Source organism: Anopheles marshallii, chromosome 2 (genome assembly GCF_943734725.1).
Source record: "Anopheles marshallii chromosome 2, idAnoMarsDA_429_01, whole genome shotgun sequence".
NCBI lineage: Eukaryota > Metazoa > Arthropoda > Insecta > Diptera > Culicidae > Anopheles > Anopheles marshallii.
In genome coordinates, this window is record NC_071326.1 from 52,264,583 (window position 1) to 52,291,277 (window position 26,695).

General features: G+C 42.3%; 5 protein-coding genes across 5 annotated transcripts in view; 3 read left to right on the top strand and 2 right to left on the bottom strand.

Annotated features, from left to right (window-relative positions):
* LOC128718124 (uncharacterized) overlaps positions 1-26,695 on the bottom strand; it is a 99,623-nt gene that overhangs the window by 49,074 nt on the left and 23,854 nt on the right. The window contains 2 exon segments of the mRNA XM_053811798.1: positions 12,591-12,724; positions 22,784-22,919. Coding sequence (XP_053667773.1) covers positions 12,591-12,724; positions 22,784-22,919 — 270 coding nt within the window.
* Positions 662-9,338, top strand: LOC128719959 (uncharacterized). The gene is made up of 2 exons (XM_053813602.1): positions 662-676; positions 8,748-9,338. The coding sequence occupies exons 1-2, from the start codon at positions 662-664 to the stop codon at positions 9,336-9,338; spliced, it is 606 nt and encodes a 201-aa protein (XP_053669577.1).
* On the top strand, positions 12,993-16,699 carry LOC128719956 (uncharacterized). The gene is made up of 7 exons (XM_053813599.1): positions 12,993-13,077; positions 13,168-13,325; positions 14,246-14,314; positions 14,595-14,693; positions 14,869-15,029; positions 15,165-15,279; positions 15,347-16,699. Exons 1-7 carry the CDS (start codon positions 12,993-12,995, stop codon positions 16,697-16,699), a joined length of 2,040 nt encoding a protein of 679 aa, XP_053669574.1.
* LOC128719958 (V-type proton ATPase subunit d 1-like) lies at positions 18,182-19,225 on the bottom strand. Its single transcript, XM_053813601.1, has one exon. It carries the CDS (start codon positions 19,223-19,225, stop codon positions 18,182-18,184), a length of 1,044 nt encoding a protein of 347 aa, XP_053669576.1.
* On the top strand, positions 23,263-26,463 carry LOC128719957 (alkaline phosphatase-like). The gene is made up of 3 exons (XM_053813600.1): positions 23,263-24,141; positions 24,213-24,393; positions 25,829-26,463. The coding sequence occupies exons 1-3, from the start codon at positions 23,263-23,265 to the stop codon at positions 26,461-26,463; spliced, it is 1,695 nt and encodes a 564-aa protein (XP_053669575.1).

Consider the following 26,695-nt stretch of genomic DNA (forward strand, 5'->3'; position numbering starts at 1 on the left):
GACCATGCCAACACTTAACATCCCGATCACATTTGAAACTGTTCGGCAACTACCAACCATCCATGCAGACCGAACGTCACGTCGAACAAATTTGTCGCACCGAAACTGAACACGAATCAGCGCGCTCACTTTCAGGGCTTTCATCGCACGCACACGACACAATCGAACCTGGCCGAATAAGTGAGTAATTTATTTCAATTTCACTTCACCACCATTTCGCATGCGGCTTCTTTTAAATCCTGGCACTGGTTAGGCTTGGCCGGTGGGAGGAGAAAAGAGGGATGATCTCTCATACCTCCCCCTCCAACTGTCACTAAATACAAGCATCCTATTTGCATCGCAATGGATCGCCATTTGTTTTAACCCCCTTGGTCCACGTAAAGGTGTGCATATTCAAAGCACAAAAATCGCACCACGCGTTTATTTTCGATATAAAAGCAAATTGCTTCGAACGAATTTCAGTCATTGCCCGGATTTTTGTCGGACCGAGTGACGGATATATCTCGACCGTGTGTTGCTAGTTCGGCGCGTTCGTACCTGTGCGTGTGCGACTGAAAACCCAAACCCCGACCGGGTCAGTGCGGACACATTCGAACACATTGTGACAATTTGGATAGAAGTTTCTCGCAGCGATAGAAAAAGTCGACAAATTTGTAAAATGATGAAATCCTTTCTGGTGAGTTTTGTTGATGTTTGCTTCCGGAACGTTATTTATTCCTGCCCTCGCCCCCCCCTTAACGGTGCTACCACCGTCATCGTGTTAAAGCGATTTGATTTTCGAGTGCCATATAATACTCTACCGGTTGGGCGTACTCTCAATGCGTACCGAGCTCCAGTTTCGTTCCTTTCATGACTTAATTTGTGCCCGGTTTCTCGAGCATCGCCGACGCACCGGAGCTTTGGGCAGAGAAGCGTGAAGCTGTGTTTTTTCCTCGTTATGTAGGATCACGTTTCAACAACACACCAATAGAAGTTTTCACGAATGGTACACAGAACGCGCACAGAAATAAAAGAGCAGAACATTAACAAACACACAAACCGTGGAACCAAACCACGCCATTAATAAATTAGAGCAACCAAAAGTGAAAAATTGACAGCGAGTACGGGCTAACAATATTCCTTACCCACAAATGAAAAAACAAAACAGTGAAATATAGACGAAACATGTTCCGGAACACCCCAGCATGCTAGCAGTGCACTTCTGAGGCGTTCGTATATTGGTCATTTTATTGTTTTGTTTGTGTAGTTACGGCCGCTACGTTCGTGTGTGTGATTTCAATGAGTTTTTGTAGCAACCTTTTACCTTTTTTAAACTTTTTTAACGCTTATTTAGCTTCAGTTTTTTTTTTTTGTTAATAAGTTTCCAAATTAAACCTTAAATAATGCTAGCAAACTAATTTTTAAGTATAATAAATAGAGAAAGTATTGTCGGTTCTAGAACAGCCACAAAAAAAACACGATACAAGTGCTAAATCTACTACCATTCGATAAACTCTGGCCAACAGAAGTTCTTTTATGCCAGGAATGCAAACGCGCGATGAAAATCGGTAAAGCGACTAATCATATTCACTGCCGGAACATGGACCCCTGATTTTTTTTATAGACCATGAAATTTTATGACCTAAAAGGATTATTTTTTGCTGAAAATAAAATTAATAGAGATTTTATATTCCACCGTATCGAGTGCCCGGTAACATCGAGATCTAGATGGGGAAAAATGCCCTCAATCATGCGGAAACGTATTTGATGACGGCAATATCAATTAAATTAATGGTTGTAAAACTAGTATGAAACCGATCGATTCGAGCATATTTCCTGAAAGTAAAATGCAATTTTTACTGCCCGGCAACATGTATTGCCAGCATCATTGCGATATTGCATCTTTTAGGCGCCATCTCGCTTGAGTTGCGATAAAACGATGACAAATATCCGCTTTTATACAACTTCACCAAACCTGTGTCTCTGTGTGTCTGTAGGAAAACAGGTTCAAACGAATACGTATAAAGACTTTTGTGAGCTGTTGTATGCCCAAGCGAATCGAGCTTATATATATTAAAGTACCGCAATTAATGTACTTTTCTCTCCCGCAAAGAAATAACACAGCAAGATCAGATCGCACGCGTATGGGACGCTAAACGAGTACATAAACAAACAAGCAAACGGAACCCAAACGAAATAAAATCGAAACCAAAGCTAGAAAAACAATCAACAAACGGAATAGCACGGAATCAATTTCTAATTCTGTTTGCTCCGTTCGCAACCCTCTGACGACACATCGACGAATCGTCAGCAAATGCTAACGGTGTTTGGTCATTTAGAGCGAGGCTCTCGACCCCCTCCATCACCCACCCATCTGCTTCCTACTCTTATTTGCTTCAAAAACCTGCCAAAACCACGCAACGGTCGGGAATCTCGTGTTTATCGAAAAACATCATCACGGCAACATGATACTTCAAGCTCCCGTTCTGATATGCGAATATGTACGTATAAAAAGGATATCAGCATGATGCGTTTTGATGAGAAACCTCGTCCGCCCGTCGATCGAGAACGAAAATAGCGGCCACATACAAACACACACACACACACACGCAAGGCAGGGTGTATGGCAGGGTATTTGTCAGACGCTGGACGACACACTGTGATCCAATCGGACCGAAATGGAAATCGCTTCGGAAAAGCGCACCCGTCCACAATACGGTTTGGGGGGATGGGTAATCGTTTAAATCGGATCATTTTCATATAGATGAGTAACGGGCTGTCGCCGCTGACGTCATCGTCATTTGCGGTTGCATGCATCGTAGCTGGGGATCAGTGCGGACTGCCTGCGGGCACGGTGATTGATGTACCAACCATCTCCGGTTGATCTTTGGGTCGATGGGCTAGCCCTGCAGCACGCCACGTTTCCCAACGCGACGTACGCCGCAGTAGTGCTCAACCGCTAGCGTCAATGCCTTTTGTATGTAAATATTATTACCATGATGTGTGAACAAAATGCACACACCCCGGCGGCTCGAACAACACACGCGAGAGAGTTTAGTAGCCGTTTCGTTGCACATTTTTTGGCGACCAAATTTAGTTGTCACTCGGACCCGAAACTGGCACAAGGCTGGCGCTGTCTAACCATGCGCTGTTTACCATATACTATCAAACCCTACCATACACGCTGCATGCAAACGGGTCATTATAAGCGAACATTGCACCGCACCGAGAAGACAGTTTTCCGGTTGCTTGTCTCATTTTGTCCATTACTTATCGATTCAAAAGACATTTCGGTGCCACCAACGAAAGCGGAGTATGTTCAACTGTCAAGCAGCACCATCCATTTGGAGGAGCGTTTTTATACATGGCGGCTGTGAGATGGCAAAACCCTGAACGCCATACCCTGTCGTAACGGGGCTGCAAGATGAATAAATCATGCAATCGGAAATCCATTTGTGGTTCCGCCAAACCATATGTTTTATACGAATCTTCACAATGTGACTCGGTGTTTTTCTACCGCAAACCAGAAAGAGAGAAATAGAGAGAGAAAGAGAGAGAAAGCTTATAAAGCACTAAAAGAAGCATAACAAAACTACTGATAAAAGTAGTATGCAATTAGAGATAAAGATCAATGCCTTGTTTTAAAGCAATATAGAACATTTACTTCTTCTCATCACAAAACTTCTGTACAGTGGCATGTATTTCTATAGGTCCACCAAATCATATACGAATCGCTTACAAGATCGTTGTTAATTACATTAGAAAAATGTTTTTTTTAATTGGATGCACTAATAGCACGCTCGCACTCATTAGCGAATGCTCTTGATAAAAGTGATAATCGTCATTCGCCTCAACTACAACACGCCTGCAACTTCTATTGCACATCATTAGTAATGCAAAGAAAAGCACTTTCTCCCCAACACTGATGCAAACCTCGAAGCGATCGAATCCATGCTTATCAACCCCCGAACGAGCTTCCGTTTGACTCATCAACTTTTGATTGCAACCGCAATCATGACGCGAAGGAACAAAATGGAACAAACACTATGTAACATGAATGCAAAAAAAAAGATATTGAGGAAAAAGTTCACTTTCTCAGGCGAAATCCTGCCCTTGTAGCAAAGGAATCGTTGGTGCGCATTTTTTCTTAGCACGAAGGGTTCAGGTACTGCACACGGACGAAAAAAAAAAACCTATCATCATTTGACTTTGGTGACATTTTGCATTTCTTTTTTGGTCGATATGTAGCACACACAAAAAAAAATGGTCATCTAAGCACATTTTGATATCGATGCGTTCCCGCCAGCTCGGGTCACAGACTTGAAGCGCTTTTTTCAATCATCATTAAATGTAGCTCAGCAAAACTTGATTAAAACGATCGACGCGATAGGAAGGGTCGTCTCGTGTCATCTTGTTTTACTATAACGATTTCAACGATCCCATCGACGAAACTGTTTTGAGAAAGTAGAAGCGAATGAGATCCTAAGTCAACAACACGTACCCACAGAGTTCGCGAGATTTCGGGCGCTCGGAAATATCGATATTTCCGGTACAGACACCCACCAAGTTGGACCATAAAAATCTGACAAAAAGCAAAACGAAACAAACGACTCATTCCTCGTAACAGTTTCATACGAGCTCACGTAACATAGCACCTAGCACGGTCAGCTCACGTGGGAAAGTGAAAATGGCATCACCAACATCGGTACGGTAACGGTAGGATACGAATGTCCAATGTTTGTCACCGACAGTGGCGGAAGGACAATTATAAGCGCACGGCTCGGTAACCAATTCAACCAAGCGTGTCCAAACGACGGGCGGTGTTTGGTCGAGCCGGAGATGTCATTAAAATTTCACGCCTTCACACATTTTCACCACCAGAGGACATCCCTGCTGCCAGCATTTTTCTACCAAGTTCGGAAGGACAAAAAAAACTACAAAGCGAGATTCGGAACGTGGGACGGGGAGGGGGGGAAAAAGCTCCTGCTCAGATGCAATAGACCGGATGAAAGTGACATGATTGTGGTCAGTTCGTTCCACACCGCTTGAATGCTCCGGGAACCGAGAGAAGATTGTATAAATAAAACGGTTGAGCGCTTGACGATTATTTAGCTGTTTGCGTGTTGATGCTGAGCCGGTACACCGAAATTTGTACTCCGTATCGGAGGGTGTGTACACGAATCAAGAAGAATCAATAGCACAAATTAAACCAAGCGGTTGATCTAGCTTATAGCGCACAGCAATCCGACTTGGAGAGTGAAGCCGTACACTTTGCGAGCATTGTTCACACCATCATGAGGTGGAAAGTACGAAACAAACCACCGCCCTCATCGGAAAGCGGAGATAAAACGAACGAACCTGCAATGTACGCTGCCGGTTTCAGCGATGTTGGGACTGTTTACTACATATTTATTTCACCTCGACCACTGCTTTTTTGCGCTGGGAAACTTTGCACGAGTAAAGTACTCCACACTTTTATTGTTGACGGTGCCCGTGGCTTCTCAGGTTTTTCTTACGACTTTTGCCCAGCACTCAGGGACTTGGTCTTGGGGAGTATTAATTTTGTCTTCTCTTCCGTTCTGCTGCTTACTTGCCGCCAGCCCCCAGATCTTGATCCTTGCGTTACACTTTGCTTTCGATCAGCCTGCAACGGGAAAGGATGTAGGTAAAGTTTTTTCCACGAATTTTTTCCCTCATCTTCAAGTTCATCTCTTGCCATTTGTCTTGCCGGTAGCTGGATTGTGCTGGCGCTCGGGCCTGTCCGTCTCGGTGGCAGTCACCCGATTTCCTCCCTTTTGCCCACCAGCAGACAATGAAAGACACCCATTTCGCGGTGATATGGCACGGGTAATAAATTTCATTTTGGAAAACCATTTTTCCCACCATTCACGTTTACCGCGCACTCGGCAAAACCTTTAACTGCTCGCTTGTGTTCGCTCTCTGTTACGTTTCTCTGATTCTTGTCACTGAAGATGTGACACGCGAGCGGAGAATCCCTCGCAGGGTGGTGTAGTGGTGGACAAGCCAATCAATTGGACCTGCCGGAGAGTTTGGCGGATTAACGCGCCCGCCCCGGAAGCACCGAAGAACGCAGGCACACCAAGACCCCCTGGGCGCAAGCTCCCCCCGGACGCCTCCTATCAATCGTGCCGGAAAGAAACCCATTTTTCTTATACACCGACATTTAAATAAATATCGACATACAACAGGGCGAACGATTTACCGGTAAGACTCGAGAAGACGCAATGGTTGGAAAAACGATCACGAAAAAATTTGCACCGAGGGCGGATGCAAACTTCCGGTGATTTTTCTTGTTCCCGTCCACCACCTGGAGCAGAGGAACCATTGCTTCCTCGTTCCCGGGACACTTTGCATTAGCTAGATTTCGACTCTTTTTTTTCAGATAACCCACGAAGAACGAAGAGCGGCCGGTTTTCCAGAAAGCTTTTTGAGCACCGGAGCGAAATTTCCTGTGGACCTTTCATTTCCATCTCCCTCCCAAGGGACCCATCATTTCAATTGAAGGGATTGATCTTCTCCGAACTGTTTCAAGATTGTTCCATGAATTTTATTTTCATCTCCCGCACCGTACCGCATTCGCGCCGAAGGGTTTTCAAAGCTTCTTATCCCAAAAGTCACTCGATTGAAAGTGACAATTTTGTTACATTCACTGATTAGTCGAAACACGAAAGGACGTTAGCACACAACACCGGATTGAACATTCAAATCCAAAGCACGAGTAAGGTGCTGGTCGTATTAGAAAAACCTAGTACCGGGAACAATGGATCGATAAATGTGTTTCATGCTTCACTTTTTCGTTTCGATCGGTTTCATTCGACCGCATCAAGGTTCTCAATGCTCTTAGTCTGTTTTCCACGAACTCCAGGGGGTGGTAAGCATTATTTACGTCCCACCTTTGTCGTTAATGCTTTTCCGTTCTCGCATTGATGTTTCAATTTTAATTATGCCTAACCCTTTTCTACATTGTTATGTTCATATTCATTACTATTATTCAACCATGTGAATTTCCACTGTGTTGTATTTCACTTGCTTATTTTAGTGTACATACTAAACGCAACAACATGCCTGTAAGCACATTTTAAATCGATTCCTGCCATGTTTGCTTTTTCCCCAGTGAAACTTCAGTTCCAAATACTTTCAAGTCAATATCTACTGAAGCAAAAAATAGTATCATTACAAATGAAAACAACTGTTGAATGTCGATTTTCACAGTAATATAATAACTACTATATTATTCACTTCCACGCTGCAATTAATCTGTATATATAAATTTAACATTGATTAATTATTATAGAAGCTTATTATAATTATGGGCTAGCCAAAATATGTTTAGCCAATTTGCGTTTTCAACAAATTTATTCATGTTTCGGTAAGTTAACTAATCTGAATGCAATTTTAAATCCACGAAATGGAAGTGAAACGCCACGCAACGTCCTTTGCCTTTTAACACCACACGAATAAATTAATCCGACACGTTGGCGGAACCATAACGAAGGTAGCGTAATATCTACTATACCTCAATGTCACCGTCGTTGCAACAGAAATAAAAGTACCGTGTGCCGTGTACCGTGCATTTCAAAACAGGCACAAACAGTGGTTGGACAGAGTTGCAATAATGCGAAACGATTTTACAATGCGTTTTTGTCATACGGCAAAACCCCATGCCTGCGGTCAAGCCCAAGTGAGCGGGAAGTGAAAACACACCAAACATGGTCCATCCGGTGGTCCGCGGTCCGACGGCGAAATGCATTTGACGCAACGTGTACGCCTTTGCCCGGGACGCCGTGCATTAATTGGGTGCGCTTATCGATGCCACACAGTGTCGGCTACGGAGCGATGGTGTTCGATGATAGAACCAGTGACTTTACCGTCCCCATAACATCTACAGCGCTTTTTAATCGAATGTTGCCGAGGCTAACAATAAGCCGTCACATGATGCGCTGATAGCAGACGCAGAAGCTTTCCAGCGGTTTCTGTACCACGCACCGTACCGTGTTCAATTCGCTAAAATCAAAACCCAGTCGCCCGTAGTCGACAACAAACAACATAGAGAAAATTTCGATGACATTATTCACGAGCGAAATTTTTCGACTTCCACGTAATACCATTTTCTGAACCAGGTTTGGAACGATGGCACGAACCAACGTAAACTCCCGATCCGCTTCCAGCCGCACCACAGCATTGGGTTGGGGGGTTGTGTTTCATGTACAACCTCACCGTCCGAACCGAAACTGACAGGTGTTTTAATGTACGGGAAACTGTATAAAATTCATTGGCATCACGTGCATCCTTGGTCAAACGTTGTGGATAAACGAAAGCAAAGCGTTTGGGGGTGGAAGATACTGGCTTAGCGGGGGGTGCGTTAGAAACTCCAATTTAGGTTGATGAACACATTTATCTACCTTAGACCGGATCTGTAGGATTTTGTTTCCGATAAATGCTTCCTTTGACGCATGTGCGTTTAAATATTAGTTTATTTTATCACATCATGTGCGACAACCGGGGACATGCATTTCTTCCAATGGATTGAACTGTAACGTAATCAACATGTTTCAGCGTGCGATAAACGCTGGTAAATTAGTTACAACACTACTTTTAAATATTAATTATAAAATAAAACAGTAGCTGACATACGAGTATAGAGTGATAATTGAAAACAAATACAGTTCATTGTGAATTAAGAACAATTGTACCATTGTATGGCTGTTTTGTTTCATTTGTTTATAAATCCTGCCTTCTTGTTCCAGATTCTGTATGCCTGCATCGTGTGCACGCTAGCTCGTCCAGAACCGGAACCGCCCCGTGCACGCATTGTTGTGCCGGCGAAACAACAACAACTACCGCAGTACGAATATGGGGCACCTAAACCAGAGTATGGTCCACCAGCAGAAGAGTATGGTCCACCACCGCCTGCCGTGTACGGTCCACCGGCTCGTGAATATGGTCCACCGCCCAAACTGATCACCAAGAACGTTTATGTGCACGTTCCACCGGAGGAACCAACCGAAATCATAAAAAGTCCCGTCCTGGAGGCACCCATTGCTAAGAAACATTACAAAATCATCTTCATCAAGGCGCCAGCACCGCCAGCACCGATCAAGCAGGTGATTCCGCCGCAGCCGCAGGACGAACACAAGACCCTCGTATACGTGCTGGTCAAGAAACCGGAAGATCCCGTTCCGGTGGAAATTCCGGTGCAAGAAACGACCGAACCCAACAAACCCGAGGTGTACTTCATCAAGTACAAGGAGGGCGAAAAGGAACCCCACAAGCAGTACGGTCCACCATCGCCATCCTATGGTCCACCGTCCGGTCCGGCGCGGTATCAGCAGTTCTAGAACCGAACTATACCGTTACAGTTACTCAGGGAGTGCTCGGGGATTCTCAATGTGCAGTGGACTAGGACTCCCATGTTGTTATCGTTGTTATAGCATTTATGTGTTAAGTTTTTAGATGTTTGCGTACGGTGTTGTTGTTTCATCTGATTGAAAAGACATTTCATAGGACCATCATGTCATCATCATTAGAAATCGAAGGAATTCCATCGTCCTATCCAGCGCAGAACGAAAGGATTAATGCCTCCTTTTTTATCTAGCTCACAGGAAAGCAACAGTGAGATGAATGAAGAATCCATCGATGGAAATAAATTCCAATCTCGTCTTAAATAAACGTTATTTCAATCAAACACTCAATACGATGACACTACCCCTTCGGAATCGTCTTTTCTTATCAAACCTGAATTCTTATTTTTATCAATTGCTCTTCTTCAATCCGTTCAGACATCATCCGTTGTGGTGCGTTATGATGAATTTCTGTAGTTATGTATGCGTTCGAAAGTGATAATTCATGTTCAAGGTTCAAATATATGCTCTCTTTTACTAACACAAACTCAAACTTCTCAACACCAAACCGTATGCTGGTCTTAGTGCTCAGCAACACACTCCTAAACACTATCAAGATCTAGATGTACACTGTTAATAGAAAAACAAGCAAAATAATGGAGAAACTGTAGCATATCCGTAAATATTGATCTTCTATCTATTTGAATGTTCATTCGGTGTGCTTTGTCATATGTTAAAATCTCAGGACACCTGAAACCATGTACCCATTCACATCGCTTGTCCATTTGTGAAATGCAAGTTTATGTTGGACGTGTGTGTGTTGGTACAATAGAAATTTAACAAGCGGGATGAGAGACGAAGTAGATATACAAACAGATTCAATAGATAATACGAACATACCAGTGGGATAGTGAAACGACAGGAGGAGTTTTGTTGGTGTAAGGGCAAAAATAAGCAAGGTTTAGACCGTATATCAGAGGAAATAGAATTAGGAGGAACGATTTGTTGAGTGCAAATAGAGCTTAATAGGATTTTTCTGCTTCAAGTTCCTTTGCGCTTGTTCTGATTTCACCTGCAGGGGAGTAAATGATTTCGGGACGATCTTGTGTTGGTAATCCCATCACACCAACTACAAATGCCGTGTATGTAAAAGATTACACACGCGTGCTGAATAGTAATGGCAAGTGTGCGATGTAAATTGACGAAGGTTATGTTTACTTTTGGCCTCTTCAATCCCTACAATCATTTTAAGCAACGTGTTCCGGAACTCTATAGATTGTGGGATTTTTTAAAAGTGTTTGTGTGTTGTACAAACATAATTCTTAGATCAAATAGTATAACATTCTAAGCTACTAGCGATTGAGCCAAAACGGAAACATAATGTTGGTTGAATGTCTAAATTACTTCTCTTGCTACTTTTGTCACAACATCCAGAAATTGTTCTAAACTTAATTGGTGGTTAACAATAGTTATTCTTGTTATGGCTATTGTGAGCGATTGGTGTAGTTAAATAAAATAACTGCACAATGAAGCATACGCTTATACTCTCAAGGATTGACGATCATGTTACTTTAGCTAATATTCATTGACCGGTTTCAAAATCTAACGACTTTAGATTTATGATTAATGAAAGCCTTCCGTCGCTATTGTTCATTTAAGAACCACTTAAATTTTAAAAGTTATTTCTTTTTACATCTATATTCTGCACTTCTGTTTTGTACAAAATAAGACCTTATGGAGGCTCCTGAAGATATCATTTTGCAAATTTCTTTTATTCATCTTCACGCAGGGTAGTTAGAGGAAGGGACATACATAACAACCCCTCACGGGAACTCTTTGTTGTACAAAGGAATCCAGTAGTGTAACAGTTTGCCGCAAAAATTGTCCTTAAGAGTTCTGCATCTGAGGTTTAAAAATTGTGTTCAGCGTTCATAAGAAACCGTAGCTTCTAACTTTTGGGTCGGTCCGGTGGTATATTTGGTAGCGGCACCGGTCTTCACATGGTAGGACCGGGACAAAATCCCATCCGGACTGATCTCTCGTCCGCGGGACTGACTATTTAACTACGGATAAATTAAATCAAAGTAAGTCAGAAATGGGAGGCCTAGACCTCTTGAGGTTGTTGTGCCGGTTGGGAGGACGAGCTTTTAACTTTTGATAACTGTCAACTATTCAAAGAAAGTCCGTTTTAGTTGTAAGCACATTAGAAAAAAAGAAAATAGAATGAGACTTCTTTCAATTGAGATACGCGAGCGTTCAATGGACTTTGCCTGGGGATTGACATTCGGGTGCAGTGAGTGAAGAAGAAACCTGTTTGCAGGTGGAAATCTATGTCATCTCTGGCACATCTATGTTAAATATTTGGTGAAAAACATATTTGTTTTAGTTAGAAATATTTCGAAAAGATAATTTGACTATCTCAATCCAATGTCGGCGTCACTGATCTAACATCTTCATCAGCATCTTCAACTAGCTACGAAGGTCTGTACGAAGGTACGATAGGATAATTAGTCGCCAGACCTTTGATTTTGGTTATAAACAGTTGTAACGGTTGTAAAACCAGGTGAGTCATTTTCTTGCAAGCAAAAACTATTGTTAATAGCATCCCATAAGTCATGCTGCTTATTTCTTTCATGCTGGATATTGTGTATTGTCCAAACATTTATAATGATTATTTTATATATTCCAAAACTATTTGATCGACTTTTCGACAAAGATCGATCGACGAAAGGCTTAGTTCAGCATAAAGAAGAATTTTTGGAAGAAGAATCAAAAACTTGAACCTCCAACAAATTCGTGTTTCGTGGAATGTCTAACGTGTTGCTTTTAAACTGAATCTCCCTTGTCAATCTGAATTCGGTTTATTGATTTCTTTTTTGTATGAAAATATGAAACGCATGTGTAAAATATTGTCTTAGAATGAGGACCGATCATTAAAATGTTGCATAATCCTCACTGTTGTACGTTTTAATTATTTTGTTGATAAACATGAAATCAATCAATTTAAGTAAATGTATGTAGTTATTTACATTGCATTGATTAGCAGGTTGACGACATTTCAATTCCACTTCCATAAGATCGCCTCAAAAGCGAACCAAAATCAATCAACTAAAATGATATTAGGCTATGATATTAATAGACCTTGCATGAATAAACGTTGCGCCTTCGTTTGGCGTTAAATGAACCGAATTCTCCCAAGTGAAAGCATCCTAAATACCCGTAAATGTGGTTGAATCGTACTGTACTTACCGTCATGCTGTTCAGTAAAAACGTTATCGTGGCTCCGGGCTTCGATGGTGGGGTAGAACAGTTGGCTCGTAATATATCACCAGGGTCGTATTTGGTGTGTTCCGTCCACAAGGTTGGCGGTGAGTGAGGTAATTCTGCAAGGAGAAACAACGAGATACCAAACAAAAAAGGAAACGTCAAAACCTAGCCAGAGAACACTTTACTACAGTGCTTTAGAAGAGTGATGTATGAATGCCGTAACCCGTAGCAACGGGAGTTTATTTTCGGTACATAACAAACTGGTGGGTCGTTTGAAGTAGGCAATGGCGCAAGTGCGTGGAACAAAATACAAAAGGACAATTGTCGTCAGTCGATGGTAGAGGTGTTTGGTGGTTCAGAGCTGTTTGCTTTTGTACATTCGAAATGCTGCTATTTCAAGAAATCTACTGCCCGGAACAGATTGTAATACCAGAAAATTTCCATATTACGCTCAAGCAATATGCCAAAGGTTTGCATAACTAGTGTGGATTTCATCGCACACAATGAAACAAGCGAGTGTACCGTCATTATACATTTTTGTCTGCTTGTATTCCTCCAGCGGTCATCCGAACGCAGCCATTTGATTTATTACGATGGTCGGCCGCATATTTCCGATGTTTGGCGCTCAGCGTTCAACCTCCGGTAAAATCACGTTACGAACCGCCCGAGCGACATGGGAAGCTTACCAACGGAATTGTTCGAGTACTGATTGATCAGGTAAATATCGACTTTAAACAGCCTAGTTTCTTTGAGAACAATTAGTACGATTTCTTTCACATGTGGTACTTGAATGTTTAATGTAAACTAAAGAAGAATGCTTCAGCTTATAATTTATGCGCTTTTTCCCAAGGTATGCTTTGGTTACAGTTCCGTCGAATACGTTTCAAAACAAGTTTCCAAATTTGTCTCTGTGGTTAACGATGTTGGTAATTCATTATTACTCACCTTATCGTTTCCAATCTTAAAAACTTGTCGCAACATAGCTCCTAATCGAAGAAACGGTTCCCTAACAACGCTGCTTAAATTAATCGTGCTCTTTACTGTACAGGATGTACAGTACAGTGTCTGGCCACGTGCTTGTTTAATGCCCCTGTTCTGTATAGTGTGCTCTACCTTGGTGCCGGAATGCACACTACGTTAGTATCGTACATAGAGTGTCATACTATGCTATGAATTAAATGCATGATTAAGTTTTTATATACTCACCCCAAGTAAATATACAAGATTTTTTTTTTCATTCTGCGTTCTCTCTAGTTGCATACGTCCGAGCATTTGGGACAGCACTTTTGTGGCACTTGTGTTTTTAAACCGCAAAAACTGGTACTACTACAAATTCATTACATTTATGCTACAACGATTTACATTGCACACTCGGTCCTGTGCTCAAGGACATCTTCCATTGTGCAAACAAAATGCAAAAGCGCTTACTTTCCATTCGCAAACCATTCCCAACTCCTCCGTTGTTTGTAGTTCCTATCATCTTAGACTAGATTCTCACATTATCTCTTTTTTTCATTCTCTTCTATGCTCTACATTGCGGACTCTATTTGCTGTGTGCTTCCCTTTGGCTCGTTCTGAAATACTATGGACCAATGTTTACCGGCGCCCGGTCCCGTGTCGTGGAGAACTTCTGGCAGCTTGGTAAAGGTTATTACGTGCACAAGAGGATCCTTTTGGAGAAGTGGGAAGGTTTATGTCTTCCGGAAGTAAGAAACGTTGTTTTATTGGTCATTTTGTAAGCATCTGAAACAACAATGAATCACACACACACACACAGCCACAAATACACGTGCGTTGTGTATTCATTGTTTATAAACATGGTTCTTATATTAGCATGTAGAACACCCATTTGGTTCGGTTTTGTTGCGCAGAATATTTTTTCTAATTGTTCTTTTTTGCGACCAACACAATCTATTCTCCATCGGGACTGAACTCTCTCTCATCCGTGGGTACAATTCTACCTTATCCAACAACATAACGAACAAGGAAGACTTATTAAATGTTCTGTCACTGCTTCGGATGTTGAGTTGGTCCCAACTACACTGGCTGAAGATAGTCGCCGTTTTCATTGGTCAACTGTGTAAAGTAAGTAGCGATCGGTGGTAATGAAAGTGGCGATACGGCCATGACGGTCCCTTAATGGTACCGAAGACACTCAATTATCTACGCTCAACCATGAGCGAGAGTGTCGCCATTTCACACGGGTTGCCACCGTCTGTCGTACTATAGATTCGTATCCTTCTCACACACTAATCCCCAGGACTTTGAGAGAACCGCAGAAATGATCTGTGAAATGTTAACCGAAGATCCGGAGGGAGGAGCTGCGTCGATACCATACTGGATGTTCCGAGAGTGTTTTCTTGCTGTGGCCGATTTGGATTGCGGCTCCACACAAAAGTTTGTGAACGGAAGGAAAGTTCTGTAAGTTATGTTGCTACTGCAGTGACAAGAGCCATAGTTTTCTGGAACGCTTATAGTCATGCTCGACTCGACTGGAACTAATATAAAAAACTCCCATTCGCTCAACCGGCCATGCATGAACGTGTACACCCAAAGTGATGAGGATACCGGTGCTCTGGAGGAGGAACAGATGCCGCCCACCCTGCCGAAAGTTGTGTCAACAATTTCATTTAAAAATGCCATTATTGACAAGTACCGTTCCACGCTAGAGGTGAGTGGTTCGTAGCCGTACCTGACCTATTCTTGTTTTTGTTATAGGTGTAACTTTTTGATTGTAGCATGAACCTGAACAGCAACATTCTGCGCTATCCCACAACATCAACATTGGCGACAACGATCAACTTTCGGCACCGTCGGCCGTTCCCTCGAGGCTTGAATCTGATTTTAAGTTTTTCGGAGACGACACCGATGCACGGGAAGTTCTCCGCCGTGCACCAGACTTTGACAGTGTGATAGTCTTGCTGAGGCGACTTCGGGGAGGTGGGGTCATTTCGATGGTCAGCGAGAGCAATCTGACGAAGGCTGCTCTGGAACGAACTCAAGAACGCTCCAAACAAATCGAGGAACTTAAAGTTTCAATCAGTGAAGAGGAGTACAGAAAACTGAAGGAACAGGAACGCCAGGAGCTGCTGAAGGAAATGGGACCACCGTGGTTAATGTTGTATCTGTTCTCACAAGACTGCTCCCGCACGAAATCGTTCAATTACGTCGAACAAAGCTCAACCTCCATCTCAGACGATTCCGTTTCGGCATACTCGATGGAGAACATTTACGAGGACACACTGGAGTTGGATCCTGGTGCTGCGTTCGGACGAGAGCGTCGTAAATCTAGCTTCTCACTCCCGGTAACACTTCGGGCAAGGATGAGCGTTAGTTCTCATTCGGCTGCCTTCATTACGAATGAAATCCTCTCGAAGGTTGTCTGCTCCATCGACCAGGCCATCATTGACGGCGAGTGTGATCTATCGGTCGGCTCAATAGCAAATTTCCTCGAGCAAAAATCTAACACTAGCGAGGAATTTATTTCGCCAGCCGATCACGAGAAGCTTCAGTCGTTTCTGAAGGAAGCGGAAAGCCGTGAACTGGTGGTAAAAGACATTAATGAGCTGTATAACTTTTTTGTAAGCGAAAGTTTCCAGCACGCCTTGCAGAGCAATCTGAACGAACCGCACCAGAAAGAGATATTTAGCATCTTCGGAGAAAGCGGTATCGAAGTAGATGCGAATCTGCTGGAGGCTAAAATATCGGACAACATGATTTTGGGCCTGGTTGCTCCACCACCAGTCCGGGAACCTCCAGAAGATGCAAACGATCAAACTGAGACCGTGGAACCTCGTTCATTGTTACCGACGCCCTCAATGGATACGCTCGTGCCAACTGCCTACGAAGGTACAACACAAACCGATCCGATCGAAATAGCATGTGTGCAGCGTAAAATACCGCTTGTTCCAACGGATGATCAACGTATCACGTACAAATGCAAAATTTCCCCCATACCAGGCATCGGTAGCCCAATGAAAGAGAGTGTACGTGATGCATTCCTTGCATATCTAGCACAACGGTCCATAGACCAACAAGGATTAATTTATCCACGCAATTTTCGTGAGACTCGTTGTCCTCGAATTGATTAATTTTTACCGATCAGATCGAGCGAATGATTGGAATGAAAGGAAATGATAATGTATTGCACTCCACATACACATTTCCACCTACAGCGAAGATCATTTATCATGGAACCACAGCCATCAAGCGACGATTGTATATCATAAGATGCCGTTGTTCCAGCAGCGATGTATGTGATTTCGCTCTGCGTTAAAACCTTCACAGGCCTAACTTCAAATCTTACATACGAAATCACCACAGAATCCACTGAGAATGTCTTTAGCCTTCACTAACAAATCATTTATGCAGTACAATACGTAACGCATTTATCACATCATTTTTCACGTGTAGATGACATTTTCCATTTTCCCCTGTTCTGTATAGCCCTGTACACCGTTTTTCCACTCTCCGTTGATCTTAGTTTATGATTTTGAAATGGGAATTACTCAACGCATACATTTACTCGCCATCAACTCGCACACATTCAAAACCATCAACCTCGCCATTTTGCTGTCGCATTTTTCAGTTATTTCAATCATAATTCTCCACGAAGGAACACATTTCGCTAGTCTGTTTGTTTGTCAGTTTATCGAACTGTTTGTCACAATATTTGTATTCCTATAGCTTCAACCAGTTGTTCCTAGAATCAACATTTACGTTCGTTTCATTCAATCTTTCATAAATTTTCGAATGCACAGGGAATCGAAACCAAAGACCACAAATAACGCATGACTGTTGATATGTGTCCCGAGGAACTTTGCACCACTCAAAACAAAAACGCAAGGGACGGACATCATACAATGCAGATTGAGCTGCAATGGGTTAAAACAGAAATCGTATAGTTAAAAACGGCATAGCAGCTACCCCCCAATTGCGTTGCATGAACTCGGACGAAGCAGAGAAAAAAGTTTAATGATGTTGTCGGGAAATGCATAGCATCATTTAAAATTCTCTACCACCGGACGGAAGTCAGCTGCTGTAATGCTGTCATTTCCGAAACCACCAGCGGGGCAGACATATACTGCAGTTTTGGACTGGCTTGGGTCAATTGTTTGTGTTTTCCTGTACCACATTTTCAGTGCAAAATTCAACGTAATTGAATGAAAGTTTTTGTGTACATTTTACGTAATACAGCACTACCAAACAGAATGCACAAAAGTACGTATGAGATATGATAGCTTTGAGACACAATGAAAAACAAATTATTATCATACACAGCAAATCTGTGTGGACAAATAGCGTGCAAAGGAGAATTACATATGAGAACATATTTTGCGACGAGATCAAAAATATAATAAGACTGAATTATCGAAACAGATTTGAGTTAGTCGGAAGTAAGAAATCAAAAAATGTAGCACTAAGAAAGCACCAAAATCCGTTTTGTTTAGATCCATAAATACAGGGATATTGAAACAGGGAAAAGAACACTTTAATTGACTTAAAGACTTACATTAAAATTTATTCCTTTTATAAATTGTATGTGCATCGAACTTATGTAAAGCACTACTGTTTCAAAACAACGAAATATAGTTTTCGATGCGACTGCGCTGGTTTTGTACGATACACTCAGCTATCCAAACAATATTACGAAACTCTTGCTCTTTTAGCTTTACATACGAATAGAATACACCAAAATGAAATTGCTGCAAAAAACTTCGCACATGCAGTTTGGCTTCGTATATGAAAAACTTTTCTTCAAGCAATCGCCCTTCCGGATGATTGGAGGCTTCGAACAGAGCGCCATATTCGGGGTAACGCGAAGCAATCGATCGTACTTGCTCGTAGTCGGACGCACGTCCCAGCGCCGTCAACCCATCCGGAAACAAATGACCACAGCATGGATAAAGACGAACGTATGACTCCTTGGGTAGGGTAGTGCCGAGTGCATTGAGCGTTACACTGATTGCACGGCGATCCGCCTCGAATGCTAAAATTTCGCACATTACATTGGCCGTTGTTCCTCCCATCTGTTTGCAGAAATCGTAGAATGCCTCTAAGTATGCTTTGTAGAGCGTGTTGCGCATAATTTCTATGTTCATATCATCCATATTCTGGCCAAACATACAGTTGACGAAGAACGGAGCTATCGGAGTATCTATCAGGATCGCATTGTAGAGATCGTCTGGCGACAGAGCCATATTGATCGATTCCAGCTGTTCAAAACGACCGAGTGGGTTGCACTTTGCAATTAGATCCGGCACTGGTCGCTCATGCATCGTTCCCATAATAAGCAAGATAGTGTTATCGATCATATAGCTGTATGTGATAAAGTCCAGGAACTCAGCTAACGGTTGAACGGCTTGGTTACGTAGGTGTCTGAATTCAACGAGAAGTGTTTCTCGCAATCTTTCATCGATCGTTGACACGGTAAGTGGGAAAGTTTCGTTAGCAAGGAATGGGCCATAATCTGTGCTTTGCAGTTGGAGTTTCAAATCTTCGAGTGTTTCACACTGCACCAAATTCAAATAATCCGACTGCTTCAAGATGCTGGATTTGAAACCGCGACAGAGGCCTTCCAAGTATCCGTTGTCGATATTAAACAAAAATCCGGCCATATTAAGCGCGTGACGTGTGTTTTAACGAAGGCCTAATTCAAAACTACAAGATGTAGGCATGCGTTATGCTGTAGTAATTCAAGACCTGCTTTGTTTATACCACTTTATGATTTCAATTATGCAATTCTTCTATTCACGAGTAATATAGCATTTCTAGGACAACTCTTTGTGTTGTGGTTGTATAGGGTTTGTGGTATCTAGCAGCACCTTTGGATTACGCTCGATGTCAAATCACACAATATGTCCATCGTCAGATACGAAAAACAGTTAAGCTAAAACTCTGAGATACGCAATTGCGGATCGTAAACATTGGGTTTGTGTATTTCATTCTTTGCACAACACTAAGTTTTATGTTTAACCAGCATCTGGAACCCCCATACAGAACAAAAAGTAAACAAATGTGGACGTTTAACTGACAGATCGTATCCGGCGATGATATTCTTCTATTCCCAGGATTGCTCTCATCCCATGTATTGACAACTAAACCCATTTTTAAAAAAGATTTTTACAGGACGGTTGAACCGGTTGAAATCGCTCAGGAACATTTGTAGTAGCCGTTGATCGTCTCATCAAAAATATTAGTTCGTGAACAAGATATGTTGTTGTAAGTTCTCCCAAAATGGTTTATTTTTTATTTATTTTAATTTTATTGATTTATTATCTGTGTAATTAGCGTTATATAAAGTTATTTTTAAGGCCATGGAACTTAATTTCTCTGTTGTACTTGACCACGAATGAGCTGGTTGTGCTTGATTTGGATCCACGGTGGTTGATGTGACTCAACTACACGGGATAACGCTGTGGGATTCGCAGACAAAGTGCAACAGGGCGATCCGTAGAAAGTATATTGCGCTACAAACTTATTTGATCAGAATTATTCTTATGGACCTGCAATAGGGCGTCGTTTTCACTGTGTCGACATTCGAAAGATTCATAAATCCTCCAGGATTCATCACCAGGTTCAACTAGTAGTGATAATTGTTGGTAACAATAAGATCGTATTTTTAGTACAATAATTAGCAAGAATTTATGCTAAACCACAAATCAAATATGTCTTTAGGTAAACATATGAACTGCGTAGTGCAATAGCAAAATTGAGCATCGATTCGAAATAATTAAAACATTAGAAAAACGAACAAATAATTAGACAATCAGATAAACGAACTATAACACAAAACCGTCATAAATTTACAATGGAAAACAAACCGAGATTAAATATTCGTCAACTAATCTTTAATACCGAAAATCAAAACACTTCAATGTAGGACAATGGTAGTTGGTAGCTTACCGATAGATCAATACTTGCGTCCGTACTGGTTTCCGTTTCGGTTGAATTATTCTAGAGACACATGTACCCATACACACGCATCCCAAGCCATGCATGCGGGTCTATATTTATTTTTTACTCTGTGTTTTAGTAGTTGGTTTTGTCGCCATGTTGCATTAGGATGTGCGTGTGAGTATGTGTCAATGATTTCACTCATTCTGTCAAAAGTGACATTCAACTTAGGTTAAAAAAATGGGCTATGAGACTACCTGGTGTTCATACACGTTGCTATTATCTTCGACTTCGGGGTTTTCGCCTAAACGCCTTTAGTACAACGGCTGCGGTCGGAAAAAGGCAATTGTTTGAATTTATCACGCAAATTAACTGTTGCTCTGTTTTTAATAAATAATATTGCAGCATTGCAATTACACTGAAGTTTTGCATTACGTACTTGCTTCTTCTCTCTCTATTTATCGCTGATAGTTTCCGTTAATTACGTTTTAATAAGAATTAATTGATGAATAAGAATCATTGCTTAAAATATCAAACTATAGCTTAACATTAAGCTAGGCCACTCAGCTCATGTAAAAAAGCTGATAAATTGTTAGGTCCGTGTTTCAAAAATTGGGTTTTGCCCCACAAATGATGTACATCATCTTGTTGCGACAAGTGATATCTACTCACATAATCTGCACGTGCATGACTATACATCCCCTAATGCGAACTAATTATGATACTATTGGAAGGCACCGCACAACGCTAGATGATAAATTATGCTACTGTTGATAAATTAACGAACACGATTTAAAATACATTTTTGTCGCATCCGTTTCCAGCACATTTGAGCGACGAACAGACGACCAGACCCCAAGCACTAGCTATATAGTCTGTCTTCGCTCGAGCGGTGGGCAATGAATTGAAAATGAAAGACCGAATCCGCCCGAATCGTCGACGCTGTCAACGTATCAAATCATTTTACGATGAAGCGGTTGGTCGGTCAGCACTGGAAGGTTGCTTCCGTGGCACTGCAAATGTAAGCATCGCTCAATCCTGATGAAATCCCAGCTAGTGATGAAATATGATGGCAACCGGCAAAGTTGGTCGAGCAGACGACAGTACGTGCTTCTTTAGTACGAATCTCATGAATGATGTGTCTTCCTGTTCCGGCTTTAGTTCTTGACGTCAACGAATTGATCGCTCGGATCTGAATCGTTCGCACTGCAGGCAACCAATGGCTCAGCAGCGCGGCGTACGAATCCAGTACCAAACGAAGGCAATTTATTAAGTAAGGAAAATTGCACTCCCTTTTCTCATTGCATAGTAGTTGCTACCGAAATCCCTTCGCGATGGCTTCCACCACACTGCAGGTACCTTCGCAAGCGACACCAGTTTAAAAACACATGGAATGAAATGTTCCTCAATTGGAAGATGGCAACAAATGGATCCAATATCTTTCAGCTAAGTTTTATTCCATTGTGGTGTGACATCGTCAAGCGTATCGTTCAATGCAATCCGGGAGACTCATTCGCATACTTTTTTGTGTCAAACATTACGATGCTTCACATCAGTTAATACGAACATCTTGTCACTGGAAGAACAACACGAACTTCAAGCGGCCTGGCTGTAGCGAATGGCTGAGGTATACGAAGTTCAACTTCATTTCATCTCATACAGAAACTAACGAATACTCAAAACCGTGCAGGATGCAAGTCATTTAAATTGAAGTATTGCTGGTACGCCTTTTGCAGGACGGAACACTGCGATCGCGGGAGAAATTAATTAATGGAACGTTTCAAGTCGTAATGTAAATATGCTGCTGTTGGTGGTTCCCAGTGCAAATACAGAACGCAATTGCTTTATGCTCCATTCGTCAAAGACGTGAGAGCACTGAAAATATGCAGTTTTTTTGCGTTCAATCGATGAACTCCAACTCCTACGAGCGGAGTCCAGTGACGATATATTACGAAAAAACGTTTTAAGGTAATTAAACTGCACTTTGTTGTGTGGATTATCCAAAAAGAATATTTGATAACAAACTACTTTCGAGTACTTAATTGACTATTGTTAATAACTATTGTTCGATAATTCCAACTAATGTAACACATAATATTCAATGTTGCTGAGTGTCATTAAAAAAAACAGATGGAATAGTCGAGACGGTAATGTTGTAACTCTACAACACCCTTCAACCCAGACTAGGTTCAATCATCATTGAACCGACAGAGTTCTTTTTTTGTAGCACAACAGTGAATCATGAAGAAAAACGGAAATAATTACAACAAGCTACTTACCGACTACGGTTAACACATTTGTTGCAACTCCCGTGTAGAACGACGGTGCGTCTGCTGTTACTTCGCATGTAAAGTTACCGGATAAATTGAAACCCACGTTTCGTAACGTTACATGCGTTGCATTCGATACAGTCATCTGTGGGAAGATAAACAACATGAAAACATACAAACGAGCGATTAGTATGGGGCAAAGACTGTACGAAATATTCAACCTGTCGTGAGACAGCATTAATCAACAGATAACGATTGAACAGAAAGTAAGCCACGGTGCACCTCTTGTATCTAGATGCAATTATTCGTTACGGATTATTCTCGCATTACAGCTATCTTGTCGATAAAAGTGTACGATCTTATCTCACGGATGGGACGGATAAAACACAATTAGTGCGCGTGAGACGGAAATTTGCTGTTACCTCCTTATACAACTGAGTAGCACGGTGTTTGTGGTCAGTCACTCATCGGCCTACGGTACCACTAAAATGGTTCTAATTGGCGTGCTGCTTCTTACTAGCCTTTGTGCACATATCACGGTTCACGGTGTGAACGGCAATCCATTGTCGGCCTTTGTGACCGTTGTGAATTCGGGCCCAACCCATCCGATGGATAACCCAGACTGGGTGCCTCCTACGGGACCTACCAGAGAAAAGGATCGTGAGTACTGGCAGGCAAGTGGGCAAGACCGACTACGTCGTCAACTGGAGCACGTCAAACAGAACCTTAACGTGGCCAAAAACGTAATCATCTTCCTGGGAGACGGTTTGTCAATACCGACGCTCGCTGCCACTAGAATGTACATGGGAGGCGAGGAGCTGGAGCTTTCCTTTGAATCTTTTCCCTACACTGGACTCGCGAAGACTTACTGCATTAACTATCAAGTATCGGATTCATCCTGCACAGCTGCCGCCATCCTGACGGGAGTGAAGAACAATTATGGCACCATCGGGGTCAGTGGGCATGTGCCGCTAATGAACTGCCCGCTCAGCTTGCAGGAGCAGAACCGTTTGACATCAATACTGAAGTACGCCCAGGAGGATGGTCGCTCGACGGGTATCGTCACCAACACGCGAATAACTCATGCGACGCCGGCCGTTGCGTATGCCGTCTCCGGGGCACGGTACTGGGAAGACGACACCGAATTGCCGCCGGGCTGCGTCGACATTGCCTCGCAGTTAATTCATGGCGATATTGGAACTAACCTTACCGTAGCGCTCGGTGGTGGATCAAGACATTTCTATCCAACTGGAACGTTCGATAGCAATGGCGAAACGGGAAGACGCGCCGACGGTCGCAATCTCGTGAATGAGTGGATCGAACTAACGGCAGCCCGTGACCTGAGAGCCCAGTTCGTTCATGACCGGGTAAGCATGACCCAACAGCTCCCGATAGAATCGCTGCAAATGTGCACATCTTACCGGAATATGTTCCACAGACCGGATTACTCGCCGTACAACCCGAGCTGGTGGATCGGTTGTTTGGTTTGTTCAGTGGAAATCACATGTCTTATAGGATGTTGGCAGATCAGCTGCGTGAACCGTCCCTGGAGGAAATGACAGTAAAAGCATTGGAGGTTCTTCAACGCAACGACCGTGGATTTCTGTTGCTGGTAGAAGGTAAGAGCAATGTGTAAGTGTTTGTGTGTTTGAGTTGTGCATTAAAACGCTTTTTTTATCTAAACTCAACGCTTTTTTGCTTAGTTTCGTCTGCCAAAGCGAAGCGAATTAAATTATCAAAATTGATAAACATTCTTCCATTTGTATATCAAATCATATGCTACATAATCCACAAAATTTTCAATGTTAATTTGATACAACTACAAAAAAAAATCTCAATTGGATTCAGCATGCATATATTTTGCCTTAACCCATTACATCCCAGGTGAACGAAATTGTTATCTTAATTGGCTGGAATATTGTATTCCATTTAGTAAAGTATTCCATTTTTTTCCAAGATGCGCATCTAGGGTATATTTTTCATTTTACAGATCTTCTGAAGTAGAGATATCTAATTATGCATTTCAATTCAATACTTCCATACATAACATACTGTACTAGTACTATCCACTGAAATCCATCTATAATATTTAAAAGAAGCTGGGCACTTTAGTTTGATAAATGCAGTTATTTAAAAAAAGGGATATTTGCGTATGATATTTTACACACTGAAATGTAATGGGTCAAGATAATTTAAATGTTGCTATTGCAGTTGCAAATTACATACAGAAATTATAATATAACTAGTTTTCACATTCAACTGTCACATTACAGCACTACACGTTAAGTTGATGTAAAAATAGTACAATTAATAAGTATTAGACGTAAATGTCACGTTTCAAAGTTTCTTATTTGCGTGTCACATTTAATTTTACGAGGAGTAACTTCGCAACTATAGGGAATTTCCCCAAAGTGGTTTGGTTTGGCCAAATGGTTTCAATTGAAGCCGACTACCCTTATTCTGTGCCAAAATACCTTTGGTTCCTAGTAAACACGCAGACAAAAATGTTTGTTCATTCTCGCACAAACGGAACATTACATCTTGCAGATTGGAGAGCAGTACAGTTTTCCTGATGGCCAGAGCTTATCCGATAAAGAGCCTTTAAACCATTTAAAACCCCACCGGGTTTCCTCTACTGGAACACTTTGCCCGATTTATTGTCGTCTCGTCCGTCTACGTGCTCTTGGGCATGGCGTTTCTTGTTGGGTACGCAAAGGTTCTCGCATAACATGAGCCCAATGTGATGACAAGTTGACGTGATTGATGCAGTGTTCCCCCTTGGCAATTTAACCAACCCCTCCCTGTCGGATGCCACCGAACCCGTGCTGGGCTTTAGTAAACGCGTTTCACAATGGTGCAGTGATTCAATTTTTCAAATTTTATGTACGACTAGCTAAAGCCCAGCAGCTGCAGGAAGTCAGCATTGTGGCATTGTTTTAGCAGTGATACCACGTCATGCGTGTCAAAGTGCCAACGTTTCAGTTCTTTCGCTTTCATGCTTCAACATCGTAGAGGTTAGCATCGGGTTAAACTCACTCTTTTTTCTGTGAATAGGTGGACGCATTGATCACGCACATCATGATAATTTGGCTAAGCTGGCGTTAGATGAGACAGTGGAACTACACCGGGCCGTAGAGCGTACAGTTCAGCATCTGGGTGAAAACATCCAGGAAACGTTACTGCTAGTGACGGCGGACCATTCGCATACGCTCACGATCGGAGGATATCCGGTGAGAGGTAACGATATCCTGTCGACTGGAGATTTTTCGCGCTTCGACCGGATGCCGTTCTTCACACTGACCTACGCGAACGGACCTAGCTATGCGGACCACTTCTATGAAACCGGTGGCCGCAGGAATCCCGACGACATGCGGGACCGATATCACGATCCGGACTTCACATATCCGGCTGCCGTACCCTACGAGGACGAGACGCACGGTGGGGATGACGTAGCCGTGTTTGCCCAAGGGCCATGGGCACATATTTTCAGCGGTCTCTACGAGCAGCACGTCATCGGACACGGGCTCTTTTACGCCGCCTGTCTTGGACCGGATACGTTCCAGCAATCGGATGCGTGTCGCGAGCGTTTACGGGGTGGAACAGCGGAACCTTTACGAGGTGTAAACCATGTACTGGTGATCTTAGTACTGTTCGCGTATCTACGAACGCATGCATTATACATCATGTAGTACATCCCACGCAGGGATAACGTTCAAATGATAACCTTTAAGATAAATACTAAATATGGAAGAAGAAACTATTAAAACAAGGGGTAATAAATTTGTTGTAACGGCTTGCGTAACGTCCGATCGGAAATTATTTACAACCGAAATACCAACGAGTTTCCTTTGACAAGCAATGCTTTTCGCGCTATGCAAAGCGAAACCGGTGAATGAACCGTTCCGATCAACAAAAACAAAA

Bases quoted from the DNA above. Each gene is read 5' to 3' on its own strand.
- LOC128719958 (XM_053813601.1), bottom strand. From the start codon at position 19,225: ATGGCCGGATTTTTGTTTAATATCGACAACGGATACTTGGAAGGCCTC.
- LOC128719957 (XM_053813600.1), top strand. From the start codon at position 23,263: ATGGTTCTAATTGGCGTGCTGCTTCTTACTAGCCTTTGTGCACATATC. The intron at 24,142-24,212 runs GTAAGCATGACC...TATGTTCCACAG, and splicing joins CCCAGTTCGTTCATGACCGG to ACCGGATTACTCGCCGTACA. The intron at 24,394-25,828 runs GTAAGAGCAATG...TTCTGTGAATAG, and splicing joins ATTTCTGTTGCTGGTAGAAG to GTGGACGCATTGATCACGCA.
- LOC128719956 (XM_053813599.1), top strand. From the start codon at position 12,993: ATGCTGCTATTTCAAGAAATCTACTGCCCGGAACAGATTGTAATACCA. The intron at 13,078-13,167 runs GTTTGCATAACT...GTATTCCTCCAG, and splicing joins GCTCAAGCAATATGCCAAAG to CGGTCATCCGAACGCAGCCA. The intron at 14,694-14,868 runs GTAAGTAGCGAT...ACTAATCCCCAG, and splicing joins TCATTGGTCAACTGTGTAAA to GACTTTGAGAGAACCGCAGA.